General features: G+C 33.0%; 1 protein-coding gene across 1 annotated transcript; it reads left to right on the forward strand.

Annotated features, from left to right (window-relative positions):
- The first annotated feature begins 21,314 nt into the window (after positions 1-21,314).
- LOC150106084 (BTB/POZ domain-containing protein 6-A-like) lies at positions 21,315-25,314 on the forward strand. The gene is made up of 2 exons (XM_090394626.1): positions 21,315-21,541; positions 24,219-25,314. Exons 1-2 carry the CDS (start codon positions 21,315-21,317, stop codon positions 25,312-25,314), a joined length of 1,323 nt encoding a protein of 440 aa, XP_090250752.1.
- Positions 25,315-25,906: the final 592 nt, after the last annotated feature.

Consider the following 25,906-nt stretch of genomic DNA (forward strand, 5'->3'; position numbering starts at 1 on the left):
AAATCCATTCCAAAGCTTTATACATCTGCAAATTTTCTGTGGTTTCTTGAATATATCATCCTCACCGTTAGGGACAGTGAAAAGCGTTTTACTTTTTTACTCTCTCGATATTTCGAAATTACTTTTGAGACGAAGTAAGTTGTTACGAAGATTAAAATGTCTTCTTAAACGAAACACAGAACCTTTTTCTGGAATAATAAATCACAGTACGATTTTTATGTGACACTATTGAGAAGTCCATGAAGGAATCCGGAATTGACAATTCTGCACAACCCATTTGAAAAAGGGGACCGAATGAAATTTGTTTCTTTCTTTATTTATCTCATAATAACCTCATCATTTCAAGCCATTAAATTCGAACTACACTGTCTGGAGAATAACATGGAAGAAGTTAAATTTCTTTTGTTATAAAATTATAGAGTTTTGTGACACACAAAAAATTTTACCCGTCTGCCCTAGTCAACAGAAATTTATTTCACCATCTTTAGCTGTAGCTGAATATTTTTTAAAAGATATTTTTAATTGCTCGAATAAATTCATGCTTTTAATTTGCTATAGCAAAATGACTTAATAAAATGATTTGAATTTTCATATAGATAAGAAAAATCTAAATTAAAAAGAAACAAATTCTTCAGTGAGATCAAATACGTCTAATGATATACTTGTGTATATATATATATATATAATTGTTGAGCGATCCTCTCTATTTTGACGACACCTTCATAGTTGGTGAAGGTGTCCACACGGCAGTAGCTGAGGTTTATAAGTTGTTCCTTGTCATTGCCAGTCAAGTGTTTGCTGCATGTTTAACGCTTCTCTGAAGGAAAAGGAAGAGATAAAGATTCCAGACGTTACTTTGGAAGTATTTCAAATTATGCTCACGTGAGTCATTTCCTGCAGTTGTTTGCAAAGTTGTTTGTTAATCTTTATCTGTCTACTCTTTATTCTTTGCGCGTATATATACTGTTGCCTATAAATCACGAAAGGTTTAAACATTTAATAACTTATTTATTTATTAATTTCTATTATAATAAAGTATATACGTGGCGATTTTTTTATCAGTTTATAAAAAAAACTACAACACATAAATGTCTTCTATTTTCCGCTTCACAACCACGATCCTTTTCTACATAACTTCCATTACAGCTGTTAAAATTTCGTGCTTCAACGCATTAATTTCTGCACAAATGTTCTCCTTCAGCTGTTCGATTGTCTGTGTCTTGTTCACACACACACACAAACACACACAATTTTCCTTCACATAATCACACAGGAGGATGTCGAGAACTGTCAGACAAGGGAAACACGATGGACAATTAATTACAGATCTCCTCGAAATTATTCACCCTAAAAAAACACTACGCCTCTTTCCTTGGTCAGATTACTGTTTATCATCTTCTAAAATAACTTATTCGAATAACAGAAATATTCCTTACTGGAGTGAATTAAATAATTGAATGGAGTCTAAGTTAAATAATTACATTTCATTTGTACAGGTGAGTTTTGAAATCAACTATACTCGTTTTGAAATCAACTATACTCGTTTTGAAATCAACTATACTATATATAAAAGCAAATAAGAAATTGTATTTTAAAGATAAAAATCTCTCAAAAATTGCGAAAGATTTTAAATTTGTCGGTTATACAAATAAGAACATATTGCGTTTAATCAGATGAAACATAAGGTTTATTTATTTAAGATTTAATTGTCAAATGTAAGAGATGTCAGTGTGCAGTTGATTTCTGTTGTACACTAAACTTATATGGTACATCATTAAGTGTCTTTATAGGTATGAATCCAACTGTTCATTTCTTAAACTTCTGTTTAAATATCGCAGTCACTTGAACTTTTTCTCCTGGCTTCACATAGAGTGCCTTGGGATTACTTTTATTAGGAAGATGCATTGTTTCCGTGGCCTGAGAAGAAGAGGGTGATATTATTACAACATTTCTCGTCGAAATACTTTTTTACCATTATTTTCAATTTGAACATTTGTAAATGGCTCTACGAGGAGTGGAGCATGAGAGCGGTGGAAACTCTTCAATTGTGAAAAATCTTGTTTCGGTTACATCAACGATGACATAAGAGAAAACGATATCCATTTCAAAAGAGGATCCAGCACGCTTCTTAAACTTTCTTTTGTTTGTTCTTCTTTTGGTTTAGCGAGATAATTTATTCCCCAGTTACGAACGTCCTCAAACAGCGGCGCGCCCGCACAGTGTGCAATATGTACGACACACACAGGTGCCAGGATAGTAAAGGCGCCAAAGATTTAATGCGAGGAGGAAGTACTTAAAAAATATATTATTCATTAATTATATCAAAATAAATTACATTTTCTTCAAATTTTAATTATATTTTATAGATTTGTCTTAAACAAATAATTTATAATCACTTATTTGTTATTATTCTTTAAGATCTTATTTTATTCTGATCCTAGTTCTAACAAGTAGTTTAGTGTAAACAAGTAAAAACGTGAACTTGCGTGAGTTTACTTTTTACAGATTTGTTCTGTAAAAAGTAAATTTGCTCTTTTGTTCTACACATATATAAGAAACTCTGCTGCAGTTTATAACTTTATTCTATATTCTGCTGTTACAATGTATGTACTGTATCGTACCACTAATCAAAAAGGTATCAGTTGTAAGTTTTTGTAATTAGACATGGTACAATAAAGTTCAATGCATCAGTAATAACATAATAACAATTACAAAGTAAAAATTAAGCGGATAAAAATCCTATGTTGTTATATAGCCAGTAAGTGAAACTCAAGATCGAGAACTACGATCTATGAGTTTCAATGCCGAAAAACTATCGGCGAAGGCAATTCGAAGCAAAGGTGGAGCAAGGTCCTTCACTATTCTTGATATTCTCTCATAATGTAAAACACAGCTCCTAGGATATATATATATATAAGTTTTTTTATTAATATTATAAAAAATATACCTAATTTCGAATTTTATTTTACTTTCGAATTTTCTCAATTATAATAAAATTTATTATAATTGAGTATTTTTTTCTTTAATTAGATGTCCTAAGAAGAAACGAAAAAGAAACTTTCCGGGTATCAAAATTTAATAAATAAAAGAGAACAGGAAGAATAAAAAGGGAGAAATGCTTCCAGAATTACTCAGTACCTCAATTAACAAGTAACGAAGAATGACTCGGAGCCAGTTCCACGTTGTAGTAAGGATATTTTGGATATACTCAGTCAGTTGGAAAAGAATTCCAGTGAAGATAGTGAACATGCTGAAGAAACTGTCGCTCATCTGGGGCCCAAATACAATACAGAAGAAACAATAAGTGAAGATACTGAAGACATTTTCGCTAATTCAGAACGTGAAGAATCTACTGAAGGTACAATAAGTGTGTGTTTAATTTTGATGATCCCGGACTTGGCAGGAAACATTTTCTCATACAACAAGGCAAGCCATTTTAGAAACAGGTCCAAAAGAAATTAAAGAGTTTAATTTTTTACGCGATTCGTCCGGACAAAAATTTTCACATACATATTATAAAAGGTATTGAAAAATGGCGAAGAATGCAATAGAAATTGGTTAAGTTATTCAGTTTCAAAAAACGCAGTTATTGCATTTGCTGCAAACTTTTCGAACTTTACAATTCTGAACATAATAAATTTATTCAGGACTTAATGACTGGCAACATCTTGCAGTGTCTGAATCGTAATGAGAAAAATTTAAATCCTTTGATCAATTAAAAATGGACAGAATTAATTACATCCTTAAAAAATAAAACTTGAATTGATCCTTTGTATTAGCCATTAGGAAAAAGAAAACCAGACCGCCCTCTTAAACGATTCTAAGGCCGGAACAGGTCACACAGGCCTAAATCCTTGATAAGCATAATGATTGATCATTTGCAAATAACAGTTTTAGATAATGAAAGGAAACGTTGGAATAAAGTTATAAAAAGATTTACTTTTGTACTAAGTTTTTAGGCAAACAAAATCTAGCTCTTCGTGGTAAAAGTAATAAAATTTACGATCGCAACAATGGCAATTTTTTAAAATGCATTGAGATGTTAGAAAAGTTTGATCCTTTTATATATACAACACACGCCAAGTGTAGTTAATGATCCTGACTTTAAAAATATGCCTTCCGATTTAATGGAGATAAAATTCAAAATGAATTACTCACTTTATTGGCATCAAATATTAAAAATAATATTATTAACCTGTGTCAACAAAACAAATATTTTTCAATTATTTTAGATTGTACTCCGGACGTATCACATACTGAACAAATAAGTGTGATAGTCAGATTCGTTCATTTCAATTCAGGATATAAAAGTGTTGAAATACATGAATACGTTTTAGCATTCTATCCAATTTTAGAAGCTAGAGGGGCTGGATTGACAATATTTCTTACTGGCTTACTGAAAAAAAATTATTTAGACATGAATAGCTGAAGAGGTCAGAGCTATGATAATGGCTCTAATATGCGCGGCAAAAATATAGGTTTACAAACAAGAATTTTAGATTTAAATCCCCGTGCATTTTATGTCCCACGTTCAAATCATAATCTAAACCTGATAGTTAATGACGCTGCGAATATCAATCATGAAACTATTGGTTTCTTTAATATAGTACAAGAATTATATAATTTTTTTTCCTCTTCTGTTTACCGATGAAATATTTTAACTACTCTTGTAACTGGTTTAACCTTCAAGCCATTACTGAAACCAGGTGGTCGTGCAGAATTGATGCCATAAAACCTCTTTATAAATATTTACCTGAAGTGTATGATGCTTTCTTTGAAATTTTCAATGACTCTTCAAAACTGGACGAACAATCCAAATATCTGGTAAAATGACTAGGCAAAAAAATGCTACATTTTCATTTATTTGTTGTATTATAGTTTGATATGATATTTTAAATAAAGTGAATTTTGTCAGCAAAATACTGCAGTCTTCATCTATGAATCCACAACTTGCTTTAGATGCATTGAATGATCTAAATCAATTTTTAAATGATTATAGGTCTGATGAAACTTTCAAAGAAAATGTAGAAAGCTCAAAATTCATTGCTGCAACATTTGATGCAGGATCTGTATTTTGTAGTAGTAGACCACTAAGGCGACGTAAAAAGGCAACACAATTTGATTACGAACATGGAAATGAAAATATAGTAGATCCTTTCATTTAAAGTAATTTTTTTTGTCTGCATAATAGATCAAACATTAGAATCTTTGAAGGAATGATTTACTTTATTAAAAGAACATATAAATTCATTTCAGTTTTTGTATTTGTTAAGTACTTCCCAAATAAAGATATTTATTATCTTGTTGTAAAACGTTACGACAAAAATTAACAGTTGAGAATAATTCTGACATTGACACCGACGATTTATGTGAAGAAATTTTACACTGTCAACCATTTATTTCTAATTTTAAAAACGATAGATATCAGATAATTCAGTATATTTGTTCAAACGACTTAATCACAAATATTAAATATAACAAATATTAAAACCTGAAAATCACAGTTTATCCAAACTTTACAATTGCTCTTCGGATTCTTTTGTCATTACCGGTATCTGTAGCATCTGCGGAACCGTCCTTTTCTAAACTTGAAATTATTAAAAACCACTTGCGCTCCACAATGGTACAAGACAGAATTTCGAATCTTGCCATTATATCAATAGTGTCAGATATTTTGAATCAACTTGATATACATGATATTATTCGAGAATTTTCATTAATGAAAACTAGAAAAGTTCAATGTTTATTATGTAAACATTATTTGGTATTTTATATTCTTGCAAGTTTATCTGCTTCTTATTTATGCCTGTACAAATGACAAAGTGATTTTCTTGCCAAATAACATAAATTACTTTATTTTTTTTCAAATTATTTTTGTTGATTTTTCTTTTTGTACCCTCCTTCTATGTTTATTGTTTTTATACATTTTTTTTGTAATTTCTGCTTTTTGTTCAATAAACGTATAATTAACATATTTCGTATTTCATTTTTACTCACTGATACGTTTTTATAAAGTGATTTTTTATTAGGGGAAGGGGTATAGGGGCGCTAACTAAAGTTTTGTAAACAGGCGCCAGACACTACTGGCGCGCCCCTGCCCTCAAACAGACTGTATTCTGATTGTGATGGCAGTGTTTTCTTACGCACTCTTCTCCACAGTTTCTTTCTCACACTCCAAAAAATCCGATGACTTAAGAATGGTTTCCGTGTGTCTATCAATGATGGCGAGACATTTATATATCAGATTAGAGAGACTCATCAGCTTGGCAATTTCGTAAACTTTACAGACACGATCTGACTTGGCTGTCATATGCTTCAATAGAAATTCTTCGCTTTTCTTGTTAAGAAATGGAATTTGATATTTTTCTGCCACAAAATAAACTTCCATCGCTGTGTTGATTGATGGTATTGAAATTTCATCTGTGTACAGATACCTGAAAATAATTAAATTTGGTGAATTTGAAATCAGAATGCAAGCATACAAATATGAAATGTGCAGCGATCTACTAATGAGGTTCAATGTTCTAATTACGACACGATGAGTGAAAAGGGTATTCATATTTATTACCCAATATTTTTTTCAAACTTTCGAAGTGAAGATTGCAGTGATAGTGCATTTTATTCTGAAATATCCAGATTTGAATCTATTTAATCAGCAGAAAGTAACTGGACCCGTTTTGATTAGACGAGTTAGAGCGTCTTTCACCAAGATGGAAAAATTCCAAGAATACTGTTTTTACTTTTCTAACTTGACGGACAAAATTGTTTATCCAAAACCTTATCATCTAAAAATTATGTCAAAACTCGGACGACAATATTTCAGTTAATTAATTTTGTTTCTTTGTTTGGAACTCGTTGACATTTAGCATTGGTAATTTTAATAGAGAAATATTAAAACCTGAAAATTACAGATCATTAAGCAACTAGAGTATGTAGTAAATGTGAAGATTGGAGTATTTAAAATATTAAAGACGATGATGCTACACACAGTACAAACGCAAATTGAAAAAAGATGAAACATTGCCTTATGATTTAAAAATTGTAAATCAATTTCATTAGAATAAGAGTAACCCATATCTTAGTTAGTGGGAGACAATCTCTCCGATTCAGGTCACACAGTGGAATAAGGTTTCGGCAGTTTCTTGAAACAAACATTTCATTTAAGGCGTAAATGAGGTAGTAAGCATATTTCACACCATACGATATCATGACCAGTATCAATTCATGGTGTGCTAAACAAAATTGTTCAGCATACCATGAATTGTTTCTGTTGGCGGGTTGTAGGAGAGGTGTTCGTGCATTTATCGGATGATCAGGATGATTTATCAAGACAAGGGTATCTAGTCGAACACTGAATTTACTTGATTGCGATGGTCATAGAAATATATCAAGAGAACATAGTTTAAGTTTCTACAAGTAACTCAAAAATTTAATAAGTATTTTTCTTTCATTTTTAAAAAGTAAATAGACAGATCAATATTATTATTCGGAAACAACAACAGAAATGGATAATCTGGAATTCCTCAGGAGTGACGTCAGGAATCTGTATCTCTACCTCTTCCTTTAAAGGCCCGTAAAACATGAGAGCAAACACTGGACTGGCTATGGCAAGCAACAACTGATGGACTTCTGTTGTTGTTTTGCGTTCGCCTTCACCAACTATGAATGTTACATCCGAATAGATGGGATCTTTCAACAAGGACAAAAGTCTTCCTTTCACTGTGTTAATATAATAATATTTCATATTTTTAAATTTAATTTACCTTATCCATAGATATAAGTAGCTTTCATACAGCATTAAGACCAGTGAAGCTAAAGAGTTTAAAATAAGAAACTTTGCGATGATATGGTCAAGGTTTTGCATATATCTGCAGATCTTTCGCTTTCGACGAACCTCGCCAAGTCAGCTTGAAAGTGGGCTCCATTCAAGCACAAGTAGGCGGGTATCTCGAGAAACTGCGGCAAGACATCTACGAAAAGTGAGCCTATACGCCTGAAGGCTTGCAGTCTGCGTCCCTTTGTCCACAGCTCATCGTAGAGAATGTTTTCAGTCGTGATGTGTCTATAAAAATTGGACAAGCACCAATGGACTAATGTACTCTTTACAGATGAGAGCCATTTTAGGTTTTCCTCCGATTTTATACGACACTTGATGTGGTGGTGAAGTGGTACTGCTTATAACTGCGAAAATGTTCTTGAAACGGATAGGTACGGCGATACTGAGGTCATCGTGTGGTGAGCTATTATGCATAATGGAGACGCAATCAGCTACAAGAGGTGGAAAGAGGGACTCTGACTAATGAGCGATATTGCAACGAAGTTCATTTTCAATTTTATAGATGATAATGCCACGTCATATCGTACATAAGCAGTGGAGATACTTCTGTAGAATGAGAATTCCTCCCCCAAAGAATTAACACTTCTCAATCAGTATATTATATCCTTAACCCAGGAGTTCATGTGGCAAAGTGAACTGCGGTTTCTTCCAGTTTTCAACTAAAATTTGAAATAGTATGTTCGTCTGATACAGTTATCTTCGCTTTGTTAAAACACCGCAACATGAGATAATTTTTATCTGCTAACGCGTTCGACTTAGATTTCATTTTGTGAATCATAGTTTCTGAATAATCTTTTATTTATTTTGAGTTATTATATTGCAGTTTAAATTGTAATAAGAAGAAAAGCATTTTAAATATTTTATTTCTGTTAGTGTTTATAAAAAACAATATCGTTTAGAGAAAAAACAAACTACGTCTGATTATTACAGTATTATTATGCATCCAGGTCGGGTGAGACATTTTCACTCTACAAGAATGCGATGCGTTTTATCTAGAAAACACTCATGAGTGTAATATTGCAATTTTTACAATGCTTGTGCTTTATCAATAATATCACAAAATGTTTTCAGAAATCTTTTCAACTTGTTTCTCTTGAATTCAACATTTAGTTTATCTTGCATTAAAGCCATAACGCAATTTTGATATGGCATTGCCATGCGACTGATCATATTTTTCCACTTATAGTACAAGGTTTTTGACACTAATTGATACTAATTTTAAACTCGCACGCAATGCTGTGAGTTTTTTCACCATAGAGAACTGAGTAGATCACTATGGTGAAATACAAACGAAATTTTCATTTCTTTTTTTTTTTTTGAATGATGTAATAACAACGTCAGTAGTAAAATAATGAAAAACAACATTTTATTCGTTTTTATTCTTTAGCTGCATATCATTTGTAGAATATTTTATTGTGAGGATACAGTTTTATTCTTCACTTATGTTGCACTGTCTTTCACCTTTTTTAAAGGTCATCAAGTTAAAAGTGACCGAAAGGCTTTGTCCTTTGTTGAAGCACCCTCAATTTTCCGATTTTCCGATGCGAACGCCAAGTAACAGTGCAAGTTGTTACCTGCACTGTTACAAGTTGACACAAACCCACAAATTATTTCTTGACGTTGCTAGTGCGGTATTTCCAGTCATGTTTTAAGGCACTTTAAAGGAAGAGGGAGAAGTATTAGTTTCGGATGTGTCGCAAGAACGGTTTTCAAATAATGTTAACGTAAGTTCTTTTTCTTCTTTTTATTATTATTACTATCGCGTTCCACCAGAAGATTTATATATATATATATGGGGCCAGTGGCACGAACTCCACGAATTGCCGAAATTTAAATTTATACCACGAGAAAAATACTCTAAATTCAATGTGTTCCGTGGAGGTTTTATGTTTGTGAGTGAGTAACTGGAGTATACGGAGGAAACAAACTCACAGCATCGTCTGCCAATTTCCACGGCAATTTTGAATAATTAAATAAATAATTGGAAGGTGAACACATTGCGACTAATCACGAATGTTTTCTAATATACGTAACATGAAGTTCCTCATCCACATAGAGCATGGTCTGAGTATTCACATTCTCATTCATTCCAGCACATTCATTTTATTGTTTTTATTTCATTTGTTTTTCTGATACATATTCTCACAATGCTAACATGTTGAACAATGTCAAGTTAATTACTCCATATGTATAAATTTTTTATGGCCAAATTCGAAAGATAACAACTGCCTAATATTGTCTTAAATAAATTCACAGCTTCCATAACAGGCTTCTGAAGGACATTCTACATATTTCTTTCTTTCTACCATAAGAATAATAAAAGGCAAATTTCTACCCTAGTTTAAAACACAAACTTCGTAAATTCACCCAAACACATCTTTCCTATATATTTATTTCGTCTTCTAAGTAGAGAATACTTCAATCAAACGAAGAAAATTTCTTATAGTTCTATTGCATATGCCCAGAAGGATTTCATCAAATTCATGACGCAATCCCTCTATACGCGTAGTCCATCTTCTCTGAATACCTCGAATTTCCTTAACATCAATTAAAACTCACGTTTTTAAACAGACCTGAAGAAAGACCTGTATAATAGTATCGTTACTTCTTTCTTTCTTTCTTTCTCATAATGGTTAACCTTCTTTTCGATAGTAACACAGTCTGTTAGTAGTTGTTTTACCAATACCAGAACTTGAATTCACTATCGATCAAAATATCCAAATCTTTGTATTCTATAACTTCTCTTAAAGCCTGTTCTTCAACATACATCCATATAATATTATCTAATGTTATTGATCGAATGTACTTATACCTTTTTATATTAAATTTGAATCCTCACTTCCTCATCCACCCTTCCAATGTCTTAGCAATATCCTACCCCTTATTATATATATATATATATATTTATATATATTACTAGTCCTTACTAGTTTCTAGTAAACCAGTTTATTACAGATAATAATAAACTGATCTTATAACCGTACTTGCTTGGACCGTAATGGCAAAACAACTACAAGGAATCCCATCCGCCTGTAGTCGCTTAACGCTAATTCAGAAAACGTTTAACATATGAAATATTAACTATTTTATTCCCTTTTTTTGTAAGGGATTAGGTAAATAATAAGGTTGGTGTAGCTGATTGCAAGATGATGTTCTTATCTATTTCTCCTGATAATTGCCTTCTTTTTAAAAAGAATTTAAATTCATAATTGGCGTGCCTGATTTGTAGATTACGAACATCTCCAATGTCCACGAAATACACACTGGTTCCAATATTGCTTTAGCAAGGGTGCTTTTGGATATCTTTAAGTGAAAAATCAATTCCAATGTACAATGCAAGCGCATCATACTATTTAAATGGCTTTGGTGGGTAGCATAAAATGCGCTAAAAGAAAAATAATATTTGCATTATTATTAGCATTAACCATGGAAAATATTTTACTTATTACATAAGTAATGCTATAGTTGAAACATGGGTTAAATCGACTTGTTTTGATTGCCTTTAAAACTTTGTTGTACAGATTGGCCTTGGAACACATCAGGAATGTGAAATCGATTTTTCCACATTATGAAATGTAGAAAAAGTGCTGTATTAGTGCTTAACATGATAATTGCACACCATTTCAGCAAAATGCTTCCTTCAGATTTAAATCTCATTAAACGATTTTATAACCTTTAGTGTCATTATTTCTTGATGTCATGAATGAAAACGAACAATAGAAATATTTCATGAAGAATGACACAGGTTATAGTGAAATTTTCTGTGACCTGTCATGGAGAAATTTGAATTTTGATGTATTATATTCAAATATATTTCGTATTTCTAATTCAAAGTTTTTAATGTGTTCAGGTATCTGCACACATTAAATTTCGATGGAAGTGTATTACACGGCTGAGAAATATCAAATTTCTCCCATTAAGAAGTAAATCGACGCATTTATATAGGAACACATGACAGTTGAGAACGATTGTGTTTGTAATGTTTATGATGTTGGTATCAAGATGGATTTGTATCATGTGATCTACAAATGTGACGCTTTACTGATAGTCGTAATGAAGACATGAAATCTCAAGACTTTATCTGATGGAGTTTATAATATGCAAAGGCAGACCGAAAGTGTCCTCAGAATATTATAGATTTGTTCCTGCTCTTAAATAAAGGTTGAATATGCTTGCTGATAAAGAATTGGAGGAAACAAAAAACAACTTAAGAGCCATTTTGAAGTCTATTTTTAAATTCTTTCGGTTTTTGGTAATGTCCGCCAAAGAACTTGCTAGTGTTTTTTAGAAACCCAGTTGCATACATTCAATGAAATTCGGTCTCTTTTGTTCAGAAAAATAAATGCCGATCTACTCAAATCATTTCCAATCATAGGCACAACGATATCTACTCAAAGAAAATATTGTGGTTTGACCTTTTTTTCGGTGATATACAGGAATACAATGAAGAAGATCCTTCCCCTTACTCAATTCCAAACTGTACATTTGTAAACGAATTGAACTACTATATAATGTCTAATGAAATGTGTTTTACTGTAGAAATATTGTGTGACTACCTAATAATCCTGAATCCCTTTACGCTTGTCAAGGTAGAAGAGAAAGCTAATATTTAGAGGAACATTGAAATTTCTGTGAAGTTGCTCTCCAGAAGTGATGTTGAGCGCTACTTGCAATCTGCAATGGATGAACGGGGGAAAATGTGAATTTACTAAACACTAAATCATTCTATGTCAAGAGAGGAGAAAATTTTTATATGACTTGTTTATTCAAGACATACAAAGATGGCCCTAAGCCAAAAACTGAAAGAAACTAAAAGAAACTGGTCAGTGATAGCTCTAATATTTTCGTTCTGTTTTAAATCACACTGAAAATGTGGTACCTTGTATATGAGATATGGATTACGATGCTATCTCCCTCTAAGCTGAATATGCTCATTGGATTTTACTTATAAATCAAATTTTACAGGAAAAACAAGTAAGTACTTTTGTGACAGATTTCTGAAAGGATTCACTTTCAACATAATCCTACGATTTGTTCTTACCAGCATGTGACTTACACACGTTTTCGACTAAAACAAATATAACATATATGAAACAAATATAAAACACATTCTTGAGAAACAGAAAAGTTAGCATTTGTAAATACTGTGGGCATCTTAATTTTCTCTTTAGGTATTTTAATGAATTTCTCCAAAGTAAGTTCAAACGTAAGTGTTTAATTGGGCTAAGAAAATAATAAAACACATTGCGTAAATTTATATTTAGATTGAAAATCGTAGAGTCATTGCCATAATTTCAATTAATATTATATACTACGCGCATATCAAGGTAAATAAATGAAAGATGAATCATGAGTATTTTATTTCTATTTTTTTTCTGGAAAGTGGTGTACGTTACAGTCTTTTACGAAACCCCATATTTGATGTCCGTCGTCTACTTGTCAATCCCTAGATAGCGTGTATTTCTTTTACTTTTAAGTGTTGTACTAATTGATGTTTAAATGGCAAATAGACAATGAGATAGACAAAGACAGATATAATTATAAGAATGCAAGTTTACCCACATTATACAATGATTAGAGGAACATTTGATTTCATTCTTCGGTTGGTTTTGATCATGTTTCTTATAAACGATATTTGGATCAGCCTAAAACGCTGAATGTATAGCTCAACTTAGCCTATAATTTTCTTGTTTTTTTTTAAAAAAAAACATAACTAACACTAATGCTTTCGTTAATAGGAATTTGAATTTTTGATTGATTTCCAATTTCCATTTTGATTGAATGACCCAGTCATTCAGTGAGTGCAGAATATAATAAAATCACGTGTTCTGTTCCAAAATTGAGTACGGGTGTATCTTCTGATCAATTCATTAATCGATCAAATTGAAGAACTCCGAAAAGGCTTCATGTTTTCCCACTAGTGTGTATATATATATACACACAAAAAACTTGTGATTAGAGTACACCTAACACGCATGCACACGCAGACAGTACTAGATATACCTAAAAAAATAAAATCTAAATTTAATTATTCAAATGAGTTTTGTTTCTTGGATATTTGTAGATCAATTCTTCCCCTCAAAAGGTTCACTATATCCCTGAGTTCTTTTCGATTTAATGAAATGTTAAGGATCAACCCAACCAAATATATTTTAGCTTAAGAATTTAAACTCTTAAGCACTCTGATTTATTTGAAACATGAGTTTCTTACTAGAATATAATCAGCACGAAATACAATCCAATGATGCTGTGGTACCAAACGAATACGAGAACACAGTCTCTTCCGAAGATAGACTAATGGAGGCAGAATTTACCTGTAACCAGAGGCAGCATGACATACTTCGGCAACATTCCAGTTCAGGATGCATAATCCCTTATTGAAAGTCAAATGGAGATATACTTTATGGACAGTCTTTAAAATAATCACCTGATTACCATCTGAGGATGAAGTTTTAATATTAATTCTCAAGTTACTTTGATTATACGATATTGAAATGAAGATGGCTCTGTAAGTCCGAAGAATCCCTTCTTTTTTTATTTGTTTTTCTTTGCAATGCGAGAAAATTATTTCAATGCGTTTTGAACTTCAAAAGTGTTGAATTATGCTTTTATAATAGGGGAAGCATAGACGCTAAACTATTGATTTAGTCGTTTTATGGCTAATCAACTTCTGGTAGTTAATTTGTTTAATGCGTTTGTATTCTTATTATCCAGTCGCCATTACTCCCTGCAACAGTAGTTTCTTAGAAGAAACGAAAGAGTAAAATTATCTCATAACTTCATATGCATATATCACAAACTTAAGGCATTTCTGAACGTAGGTTTTAATTATATATCATTGAATATTTCTACTTAGAAAGCATATTTTTTCGAAGTAGTCGATATATTTTTTACCAAATATTTATTTCAGTTTAATGAAGTGTTAGTATAACTAAAATAATTTAAACATACCCTTTGAGTACTTCTTATAGATGTCAAGAAAGGACAGTAAAATTTTGTGAACGTAAACTTTGCAGAAGAAAAACGATAAAATAATTTACATCTGAAACATAGAACCCAACTACAAAGTGATATGACAGAATGGATGACTAAAATATTCATTTGTGAAAACTTTCCATGGAGCAACTTTAGGATTTAATGACAGTGACAACAGGCGTCTTCAATTTTTATATCTCATCTCATTTCATCTTCTTTTTACCCTCTTTTACCTTGCGGTGTTGAGGGTTTTTTAATCATCGGACCTCAAACCGTTGACAGGATAAGGTGGTCAGTCCTATGCCCCCGGTGTATCCTATGTCCTGTAGTGTTGAGTTCGCAAGGCCGGTTTGCCGGCTTTGTGAGATAAAAAAAAACCAGGATAACGGGGGGGAAAACCTACTATCCACGCCCAAGACTGGCTATCTTGGCTATGGCTGAGTGAGATCCTTAAGCTTTTCACGTCACCGACGGTAATCGAACCTAGGACACTCCTTCCCCAGGCATATGGTTTATCAAAGCTCAAAGTCACTAGGCTAACCGCGCGGACTATTTTTATATCATATTAGGAATATTCTTTGGATACAGTCCAACAAAATCTAAAAGAAATAGCATTCTTCAATGGAGAGTGTCAAATATTATCACAATCAGTGAATTTAGAGTTATTCCTTGGCTCCACCGGGTCAATTTATTTCTTTTCCACAATTAGTCACAGTTCCTTCAAATAGTCAATTAGACATGTAAAATCTGAAGGACAGATATATCACCACAGGAATAATGTTCAGGATTTTGAGTGCAACTGTTTTTCCAACAGCGATTTATGGATATGAGACCTGGAACCTAAAGGAGTCTGATAGGAAACGAATAGCTGCTTTTGAAATGTGGTGTTACAGAAGGCTAAGCACCATTCTCTAATACCTTGAAATAAAAGGGTGCCAGAAAAGATCGGTAGAACTTCATGGCTTCTAAAGGTTATTGACAGAGGAAAGGAGACTCTTTAGAAACATTGGAACAATGGAAGAGGACTTGACAAACCAGTAATAGAAGGAAAACTTCCCTGAAAAAGAAGGATGAGATGGATGGATGATGTGTTTGGAATGAGTGGTCTCCAGAGAGATGGCTTGACCACATGCTTATTATTATTATTATTATTATTATTGTGTGTGTGTGTGTGTGTGTGTGTGTGTGTGTGTGTGTGTGTGTGTGTGTGTGTGTGTGTGTGTGTGTGTGTGTGTGTGTGTGTGTGTGTGTGTGTGTGTGTGTGTGTGTGTGTGTGTGTGTGTGTGTGTGTGTGTGTGTGTGTGCGTGCGTGCGTGCGCACACACAATTTCTCAATCATAGATTTCGTAGCTTCCCAACACAGCAAAAAAAAACAATAAATAATTACCAACTGGTGTCATCCTCAGATAAGCTTACATATAAGCTTCGAGGATGAAAGCAAAGAAATTAGTTCTCATCCAAGATGTATCACATGTAAACCAAAGTATGTAATGTAAGTATCACATGTAATCAAATGTATGTAATAACTGTAATTAAAGTATGCAATATTGACTGATTATATCCATTGATATTGTATATATATAGTGTAAAATTGCAAAGAAACTTCTGTAATAATCATCATTATGAATATTATAATAGTATATGTTGTAAACAGTTATTGTTATTATTATTATTTAAAAAAACTTTATGTACGAGAAAGTATTTGTTATGCATAGTTGTGTTCATATAATGTATGTAATTTATCTGAGAAATAATTAAAAAAAAATATTATTGTTATTATTTATGAATGTAAATAAAATTCCAGATACAAAAGACCAGTTTAATATGTAATAATGTATTTCTTGAAATTCACCTATCGCCAATAATTAAAATTATTGCATTTACATCATAATATTATAAGGTATTTATTTCTACATCGGTCTGATTGTAATAGCGATAAAATAACTCTCATCGACATTTGGTGAAAATCCCAAGTGTCACTTTCTTTCTTAACCTTTAAAAAATTTAAATATGTCTACATATCTAAATTTTCTTTGCCCTGAGATCGTTCATTATACCATACGTACTTCCTATAATAAATAAAGATAGGAATGTTCTTAACCCCCTTTATAAGGCTATGATTCGGGCACATCTCGACTATGCCCAGATTTCGTTCAGCTAGTTATGAGAATAGGTTGAAGGTGGGTGGGTGGTTTACAAAGTTTATTTCATAGATGGAGAAGAGGAGACATGATAAAGGGGTTTTATTAAACTAACGAAAAGGAAAATTATCAATATATGAAAAATAGTCAGAGAACCAGCCATGAAAGTCGAGCAAATGCGATGAGTAATGTTGTCCGACTAGATTTTTTGCGTTGAGAATGGTGAGTGAGTGGAATGGATTCTTATAATTGATTGTGAGTTTCCTGATGGGAAATGGATTCAAGAAGAGATATGATAGAATTTGTGCATATGATGGTTAGTTTGAGTCTCTCGCGATGGAAATACCCTATAATAGTAATCCAATGAAATATTTTTAACAAACGAACTTATTTAAATATATAAATTACATTACCATTTCTCAGCTTCTGTAGTTTGAAATGTGATGTTCACCAGGTGTCTCTGTGATGCACTCTGTTATCTCAGTTATCTCAACAATATAAAAATTATGTGAGATAACTTTATCGGATATCGAATTAATATCATTAAAGATTAATGATATTAATCTTTAATCAGGAGATAAATTTAGTTTTCATTTTGTATTTTTTTAGCGTTTATTTCTTCCTTTCTCTCTCTCTCTCTCTCTCTCTGGAGTTGCAGCTTAGAATTTGAAATGATCGCGTCTCAGTTTCAATTGCGACTTCTTCTTCGAAAAACCTATGTAAGGGTTTTTTCTCACATAAACACTTTTTCTTTTAATATCGTTCATCTTTTAAAATCTTTTAAGATCTATTTCCAATACCCGACGAGTATTCGTATTTAGTTTATCGAGATGACGCTATTTGTCTTCCATGTTTCTATGTCTGACAAATACTTGATAGTACTAAACTCAGCTATTGTTGAAGAATAAGAGTACACAACAGCTGAGAATCCGTTTCCAATAAAGGTTACTGTTGAAACAGTACTACCTACTCCCTTTGAGATCAACAAGGAGTTAGTAGATTACTGGATGGCGTTTGCTGCATTCGACATGAAATATTATTATTTTTATTACCTAAGTGAATTTTAATCTTCTCCGCTAAATTGCTGCAATCAAAGAATAGAGATTCAGTCCATTTCCTTTTTATTTGGACAGCCAAGATCAGTATGGTACAGACATGTAAACGTCTGTACCATACCTGTGGTACAGACATAGGAGAGTAGTCTGTGTTGAAGCCATTCCATCCAGTATGTTTCCATAAAATAGGACTAATTGCATTGTGTTATCCAACGGCGCATCCATGACACGAGACACGATATGAAGCCTGATTTAGAGGTCATTTAAGGTAAAGAGAATCTCTGAGATTTATTTTTTTAAACTTTGGACTTACCTGCGAAGAATGTTAGTAAACTACAGAGAGGTTTTTCGATTTCGTAACAAGTTGAACCTGTGCAGTCGACACATCTCACCAGAACACCACACTAGTTTATGGATTTCTTGGGGAGCACACATTCTAGAAAGGTGGTGATAATAAGGTTTCAGCTTCTTTTTTTTTTCTATGTGACTGACTAGAAATTGGATCACGCAAAAGTTGAGGATAAGGGGTGTAGTTATAAAAACCTAGATTAATGTTCATATATTGACGCAGTGTCTTTTCTGTTATTGCCCTTTTTAATTACAAAAGTGGTGCTTGTCGTTAAGGTCAAAAACACTTTGATTTCCGGATGAGACAGAGTGGACAATACACCTTTAGAATTACAAAGAATTTGCGCCCGCTCTGAAGGAATATTAAACAGATATTTATCTGTTGCAAGTGAGATTTGAAAACGTTTTAATTTATCAACTATCTATATGAATTATTCTTTGAAGGTTAAGAATCGATCTAGAATCACTCTACGATAACTTATAAAATATTTATCAGGTTTTTCTAAATCCTGTTCGAAGGTTGTTAATTAAATAGAAATCGATGGCTTTAATATTATTCGTATTGGGCTGTAAGGACTACTCTTTAATCTTCTTTTACACTTCTGATAATTCTCTCTTTAAGAATTTATATCATCGCTTTATCTTTAAAGTAGATATTCTCACAAAAAAATTGTTTTTTGAATAAAAAAACAATAATTCGTTTTGTTCGTAAGTCGTTCATTTTAGGGATCATAATAGCGTTAAACTGTTATCTCAGAAGAACTTATAACAGTTCGTTCTGAGAAAAAAAAGCGGAAATAAGGACAATTGAAAATTCAATTACTCTATTCATGTTAAAAAACTTCATATTTTTTAAACCAACAAACAAACAACAAAGTATTACTTCAGAAAATTAACAGATGTCAAATCTAATCTTATTGATTTTATATTTATAAATTACAGATCTAAACTTGCAACAATTCCTTACATAAAAAGTTAGTTTAACCTTGAATTTTCATTTGAGCGGTAACACAAAATTTTATTTTGCTGAACAGACAAACAGTTCTTAAAGTTCTTAAAAGAACTGGGCGATGGACTGAGTCCTTGACTCTTTATCCCGTCATCTGAATGAAGATAATCTGTGTGGATGGAGTGTTATTGAGCCAAAAAGCTCTAGTCATGGCTGGGTAACGGCAATAGCCGAGCCTCAGTTAAAACTTCATTGGCTACAGCATTGCCATTTATTACCCTGGAAGTCCTAAAAAGTCGAACAGACAAACAGGCTACAGAACACAATGTTAAAAGGCATCGATATGTTAGAGTTTTAGTGGTTTCGGAAATAATAAACTCTGAGTTCTCCATGGTAATCATTCCTAACTAACAATCCTCCTCCAAGACTAAATGCTCTTCAAAAACAAATCATGTTCTTAATCAATGACTTCTTCTATAAAAGAAGGATACAACTTCTGTTCGTTTACAAATTCTAAAACATCCGACATATTATTCGACAGGTTGTCTGATACAACTTTGCTTTCTGAAAATGCTACCTAACATAATTTTTATATGCAAGTATGTATAAGTTTGCTTTGGTATTATTTGTTAATAATATACTTTCTAAGTAATCGTTTTTATTTTGAATTTTTATATTAAACTTTTAGATTGTAATAACAAGAAAAGTCATTTAAACATTTGATATTTCTTTTTAGTTTTATTTCTTAATCTCATCTCATCTCAATTTCCTTTAACCCTCTTTTACCTTGCGGTGTGGAGGGGTTTTTTAATCAACGGACCCTAATCGTTTCTTTCTTAATAAAGACTAAACGTAAACGCTTTGTGATGGTTGATTATGCGCCCACTAGACGTACGACTATATCTCTCTACATACATCAGATATATTTATCTTACTAAATTACTGTCATCAGGCAAGTGTTGCTTTGCCAATATTAATGAATCATTCACAAGCTATACAAAGATGCTCTAACATCGTATTAGGTGTCTCTGCTATTTCAAACAGGTAAGTCAATACTCGTGTGTGTGTGTGTGTGGGGGGGTGTTTTCTCATGAATGGGATAAGGAAAGAAAGAAAGTTTAAGATGACATTATCATGTGGTTAATCATTTGCTTACTTACACTACAAGATTTCCGAGACTACAAATTGAAAATAAAATTGGAAAAATTTGAAATATAATACTTAATTATATAAATCAAGTATATATTAAATGCAGCATTATTTTAAATCGGATTGTAGAAACTATTAAAGTTTCGTAAAAGACTAGTGAATTTACGGGAATACACTCGCCGGCATTCACAAGTTGTCCTAGCGCGGACCACATAGAAGACATGAGCGCTTGGAAAAGCGTCCATATATTCGCCTTCTGTTGGTCCATTTTGATAAGGTTTCATTGGCCTGACAGCTGTTTCGAACTGTTGGTTCTCCTCAGAGAACAGGCCAAAACCTTCAGAGAGCAAAACCTTTCATTCAGTACTAAGATATGCGAAGAGAAACCTTATCAAAATGGACCAATAGAACGCGAATACGATTATGTGGACGCTTTCGCAAACGCTCGCGTCTTCTATGTGGTTCCGTGCTAGGGCAACTCGTGAATGCTGGCGAGTGTATTCCCGTAAGCTCTCTGGTCAACATTTTTACGAAACTTTCAGAGTTTCTTATAAACTTTATTTCTATAATTTGGCGTCGCCGCATTGAAGCCTTTTGGCTCTTTATTTCAGTCAATATAATACTCAGTACTAATTAGAAAAGCGCTTAAATATTCGGTAGTCCGGTATGCTAACATATAAATGATTTTTTTTTTAATTTATTGGTTGATGTGGTAATGTCTTTGGTAGTAAATCAATGAGGGATAATTTATTATTATGTTTTATCAATCATCCTATTTCATTGTAGATTATCTATATTAAACTTTATTATATGGATTTAATTAAAAATTTTGCCTCCATTACATTTTTTTTTAAGCGATAATGTCGAAAGTGACGGAAAGACTTCGTTCCCTCTTGAAGGACCCTCAGTTTTCGGATGTTACTTTCGTAGTTGGAGATGGCGAACGCAAAGCAATATTGGAAGTCCACAAATTGTTACTTGCCATTGCTAGCCCAGTGTTCGCAGCCATGTTTTACGGTCCCCTAAAGGAACACGGAGAAGTGTTGGTTCCTGATGTCACACCAGAAGCTTTTCAGATTATGCTGACGTGAGTTTTTCTTTATTTGTTCTCATTAATGTTTTTTTTTGTTTTGTTTTTTGTTTTAAAAATAGAAATGAAAATTTCTTAGTTACCATTACTTTGGTGATTATGACAATGATGATGGTTTACACTTGACCAATAGATTGCGTTTTAATATAATAATATAACTCTGATTTTCTGTTCTTTTTGTATAAATTCATATTTCTTGGCTACTAAGGTCTCATGGACCAGATCTTTGTTTTCCAACCAACAGGTCATTCGTTCGAAGCTTGTGGGCACTGACTGAGGAGTACGTTTTTAGGTGCAATGCGAATGATTTTGCACGTGCTGAGGTTTCTACCCAACTTAGTGGAAGCGCCACTTATTTGAAAAAGTTCTACGTTTAATTTACAGAGCAAAAGAACCGTTATCATGGCTCAATTAATGTGTGACTCTGTGGAATTAAAATTGTTACTTTTTATATTTTTAATTTCCATGTTATTTTTAATGTTTTCTTTAAAGATAATGAACAACCGCGACACGAATCCATATAGCGAGGTTTTTTTCGCATATTCCAATAATATACGCCTCGCAAACTGTTCTTAGATATCTGAGACATATTGTCGTGTTGGAATACTTCCAGAGGTCTCAGTTGCAACTTCTATAAATTAACAGAAAAATGTTCAAAATAGCAGGTAAATACTACTAAAACAACTAGAATAGATCTCACAATGTGGAATTTAATATCCCTTTAATAATGTTTATATCACCGAAATGAAGCCTGTTGGCTCTTTATATTTAAGTAGCTAGAATAGATATAAGTACATTGAAAATTCTACTCATTAAAAGTTGAACACATCTTCGGAATTCTAGAAATTTAAGTTGATTAAGGTTGGTTAATTCAAATTTACCTTGTAGCGAACAGACATAAACCATTTAAAAACCAACTCATAGCTCCTATCTAACTCTTCCACTTCCTGCTTCTACCCTCATACTAACATTCTTCCTAATGAGGATTCTTTACTTAAAACTTTCTGTCTGTCACTTTTCTTGCTTACTAACCCCAGGAGGAGGTCCTCCATTCTCCCTGAAGCTATTAGAGTACTCGAGGGCTGGGGGTGTTTCCTCCTCTTTCAACTAACCATTAATAGTTATAGTAGTGGGCAGCAGCGCTACTTGTATTAACCTCCTGTAGCATACATGTTACAATACTGGGATGTGGAAGGCAAGGGGAAACGACCACATTACATTCCCAAGTAAAAGCAGCAATGGAAGTCAAAAATGAAATCAAGATTGGCGATGGAGCCTTCACTGAAGGAGTCATGCCCGGCAGGAGAAGTAACCGGACTTCTCAGGTCGACAGCCAACGAAATCCTGGTACTTATTCAAAAATGAAGACAAGAAATAAGCTGAATATTGGAACATGGAATGCAACAACACTTCTAGAACCAGGTAAAATAGAAAATGTGAAAAAAGAAATAGAAAGACTTGAAATAGACATTCTGGGCATTAGTGAGACGAGGTGGGAGGGACAGGTTGATTTCTGGATTGGAGAATTTCGGATAATATATTCAGGACAAAAGAAGGGTGAGTCAGGTGTTGCAATAATGCTTCATAAAAAAGTTGGAAAGTTAATCACTACAATAATTAACTATAGTGACAGAATCATGGCAATAAGCATTCAAAATGAACCAGTATTATAATGGTCTACATGCCAACATCACAACATAGCAATGAAGAAATAGAATTATGAACAAATAGAAGAACTCTGGAGCAGCTTTAAAGACAGAGACAATACAATAATAATGGGAGATTGGAATGCTATAGTGGGAGAAAACAGCATGATAATGTTTGAGGAAGATTTGGTCTTGGACGTAGGAATGAAAGAGGAACGCAATTAATAGAAGTTTGTAGACAAAAACAGTTAGTTATAGCAAACACACTATTTCAAGTTCCAAAAAGAAGAAGATACACGTGGAAAGCACCTGGGGATTCAAATAGATATCAAATAGATTATATATTGGTCAAGAAAAGATACAGAAACCAAGTAAAAATTGCAAAAGCTATCCAGGTGCTGACATTAGTAGTGACCATAACCTTGTCTTAATGAAAACTGGACTTGTGCATCATGTCGAAGTACAGGCAAAATAGAGGGGAAAAGAAGAAGAGGCAGACCAAGGAAAACTTTTCTTGGCCAAGTAAAAGACAGCACGGATTTGAGGAGTTACCAGGAGGGTAAGAAGAAAGCCAATGACAGAGCCGAATGGAGAAAATTGCTGCTGAGCTACCAGTCCCAAGACTGATGCAACTGATGAAGAAGAAGCTCCTATCATAAATGCATCTGCTAATAAACGGATGGTGCTCTTTTAGGGGCACGGAGGATAAGGAGTTTGGGCAAGCGTCTACCTAAAAGCTTTCACAGAGGTTCCTGCTCACATTGGGATCCAAATCACATCATGCTAGTTGGGATCTTGCGACTATCACCTCGACCGTTCAGATTTCGGCCTTGTTTCATTTTCACGTTTTAAAATTATTTATATAATTTATATATTTATTATTTATATATTTATATAATTTATATAAATATATTTATTTATATAAATTTATATATAAATATATATATATATATATATATATATATATATATATATATATATATATATATTTTCTATTTCTAATGCAAAGTTGCTAATCTCGTTCTTAGGTACCTATACACAGACGAGATTTCACTCCTATCGATAGACATCGCCATGGAAGTGTATTACGTAGCAGAGAAATACCAACTTATTCCCCTCAAGGAGAAAAGTGAAGCCTTTCTGTTGGAACACACAACAGCTGAGAACAATTGTGTCTGTCAAGTTTATGAGTATGCCTGCAGTATGGATTTGGGTCATGTGATTTACAAATGTCTGAACTTAATAGATAGCTATACGGAATTCATCATCACATCTAATGACTTTTTGGAGTGCCAGAAGGAGACCGTGGAGTTTATAATGAACAGAGATATATTGACAGTTTCCTCAGAGTATTGTCTCTTTGATGCTCTTCATAAATGGGGGTTGAATACGCTTGCAAAAAACGAAGTGGACAAAACCAAAGAAAATTTAAGATCGCTTTTGGAGTCTGTTTTTAAGCTCATTAGGTTTTCTGTGATGTCCGCCAAAGAACTTGCCGATGTCTTAGAAACCCAGTTGTTTACCTTTGATGACATTGGTCCTCTTTTGTGCAGAAAAATTAATGCCGAATCAGTCTTCAAATCTCTTCCAGTCATAGGCTCAAAGATATCTATTCATAGAAAATATAATAGGTTTGAGATTTGCAAAGTTAATATATATAAATATTCCGCAGAAAACGCTGTTCCACAAACACCACCTAAACTACTAATTGTAAATGTCTTAAACTACTCTATGCGGTCGAACGAGATTGGTTTTATGATAGAAATCCTGTCTGACTATTTAATATTCGTAAAGCCGTTTGTATCTGTAATGATAGCATCTGAGGGTAATACTTATATGAGCATAGAGATATCTCTAAAATCACTTTCCACATATGATGCAGAAGATGTTAAATGCAAAACTGACTGGAGCAATAATGTGTATGAATGTAATCAAGAAATATTATATGCCAAAAATGGGGAAAAACTTCACGTGACATCTTTATTCACTGAGCAGTTTAAGACATCCAGAAAGGGCGCCAAACCTGAAAAACAGGAATATTTCAAAAAGAACAAAAAGATCAGCATAGAATTCGAAAGTATCTGGTCAGTGGAAGGTATCGCAGTATTTTTGTGCGCCAAATGATGTTGGAAATCATGCTAACTTTTTGTGTGATATATCGAATGCAGAGCTGATAGTTATATTGTGATTATGCACTTTTGAATTTTTGACTTAAAATAAAATTCAAACAGAAACAATCTTTAGTGTGACTAATTTCTGAGTAATTCATTGTGAATAACATCGAGTTTGATATGCATCTCACCTGTATGTGATACATTTTCAACTAATATAATAAAAATATCCTGAAAATTGAAATAAATCTGCTCAGCTTTGACGTATCATCCCTGATTCTTGGTCTAGCGAGAAAAGCTTATTAGCGATTTGATATAATTGCTGATGAGAGGAACTCTTTCAGTGATTCCAAAATTATTTGAGGTTTAACCAGAAAAGTAATATTTGTTTTCGTATGAAATTCGAGAAAACAAAATTCACATTAGAGCACATATGATCACCCTTATTTGAATCCAATTTGGGATAGGAAACATTAGGAAGCACGCTGTGAAATGCTGTCAACCACAACTCCTGGAACAGAGATCCTTCATTCCGAATTAAGGATCTCATCCAGAGATCTGATAAAGTCTCATTGCCAGCAGACGAATTATTCAAATATACGGTA

Source organism: Typopeltis vanoorti, chromosome 6, assembly GCF_054136105.1.
Source record: "Typopeltis vanoorti isolate ZY-2024b chromosome 6, IOZ_Tvanoo_1.0, whole genome shotgun sequence".
NCBI classification, from domain to species: Eukaryota; Metazoa; Arthropoda; class Arachnida; order Uropygi; family Thelyphonidae; genus Typopeltis; species Typopeltis vanoorti.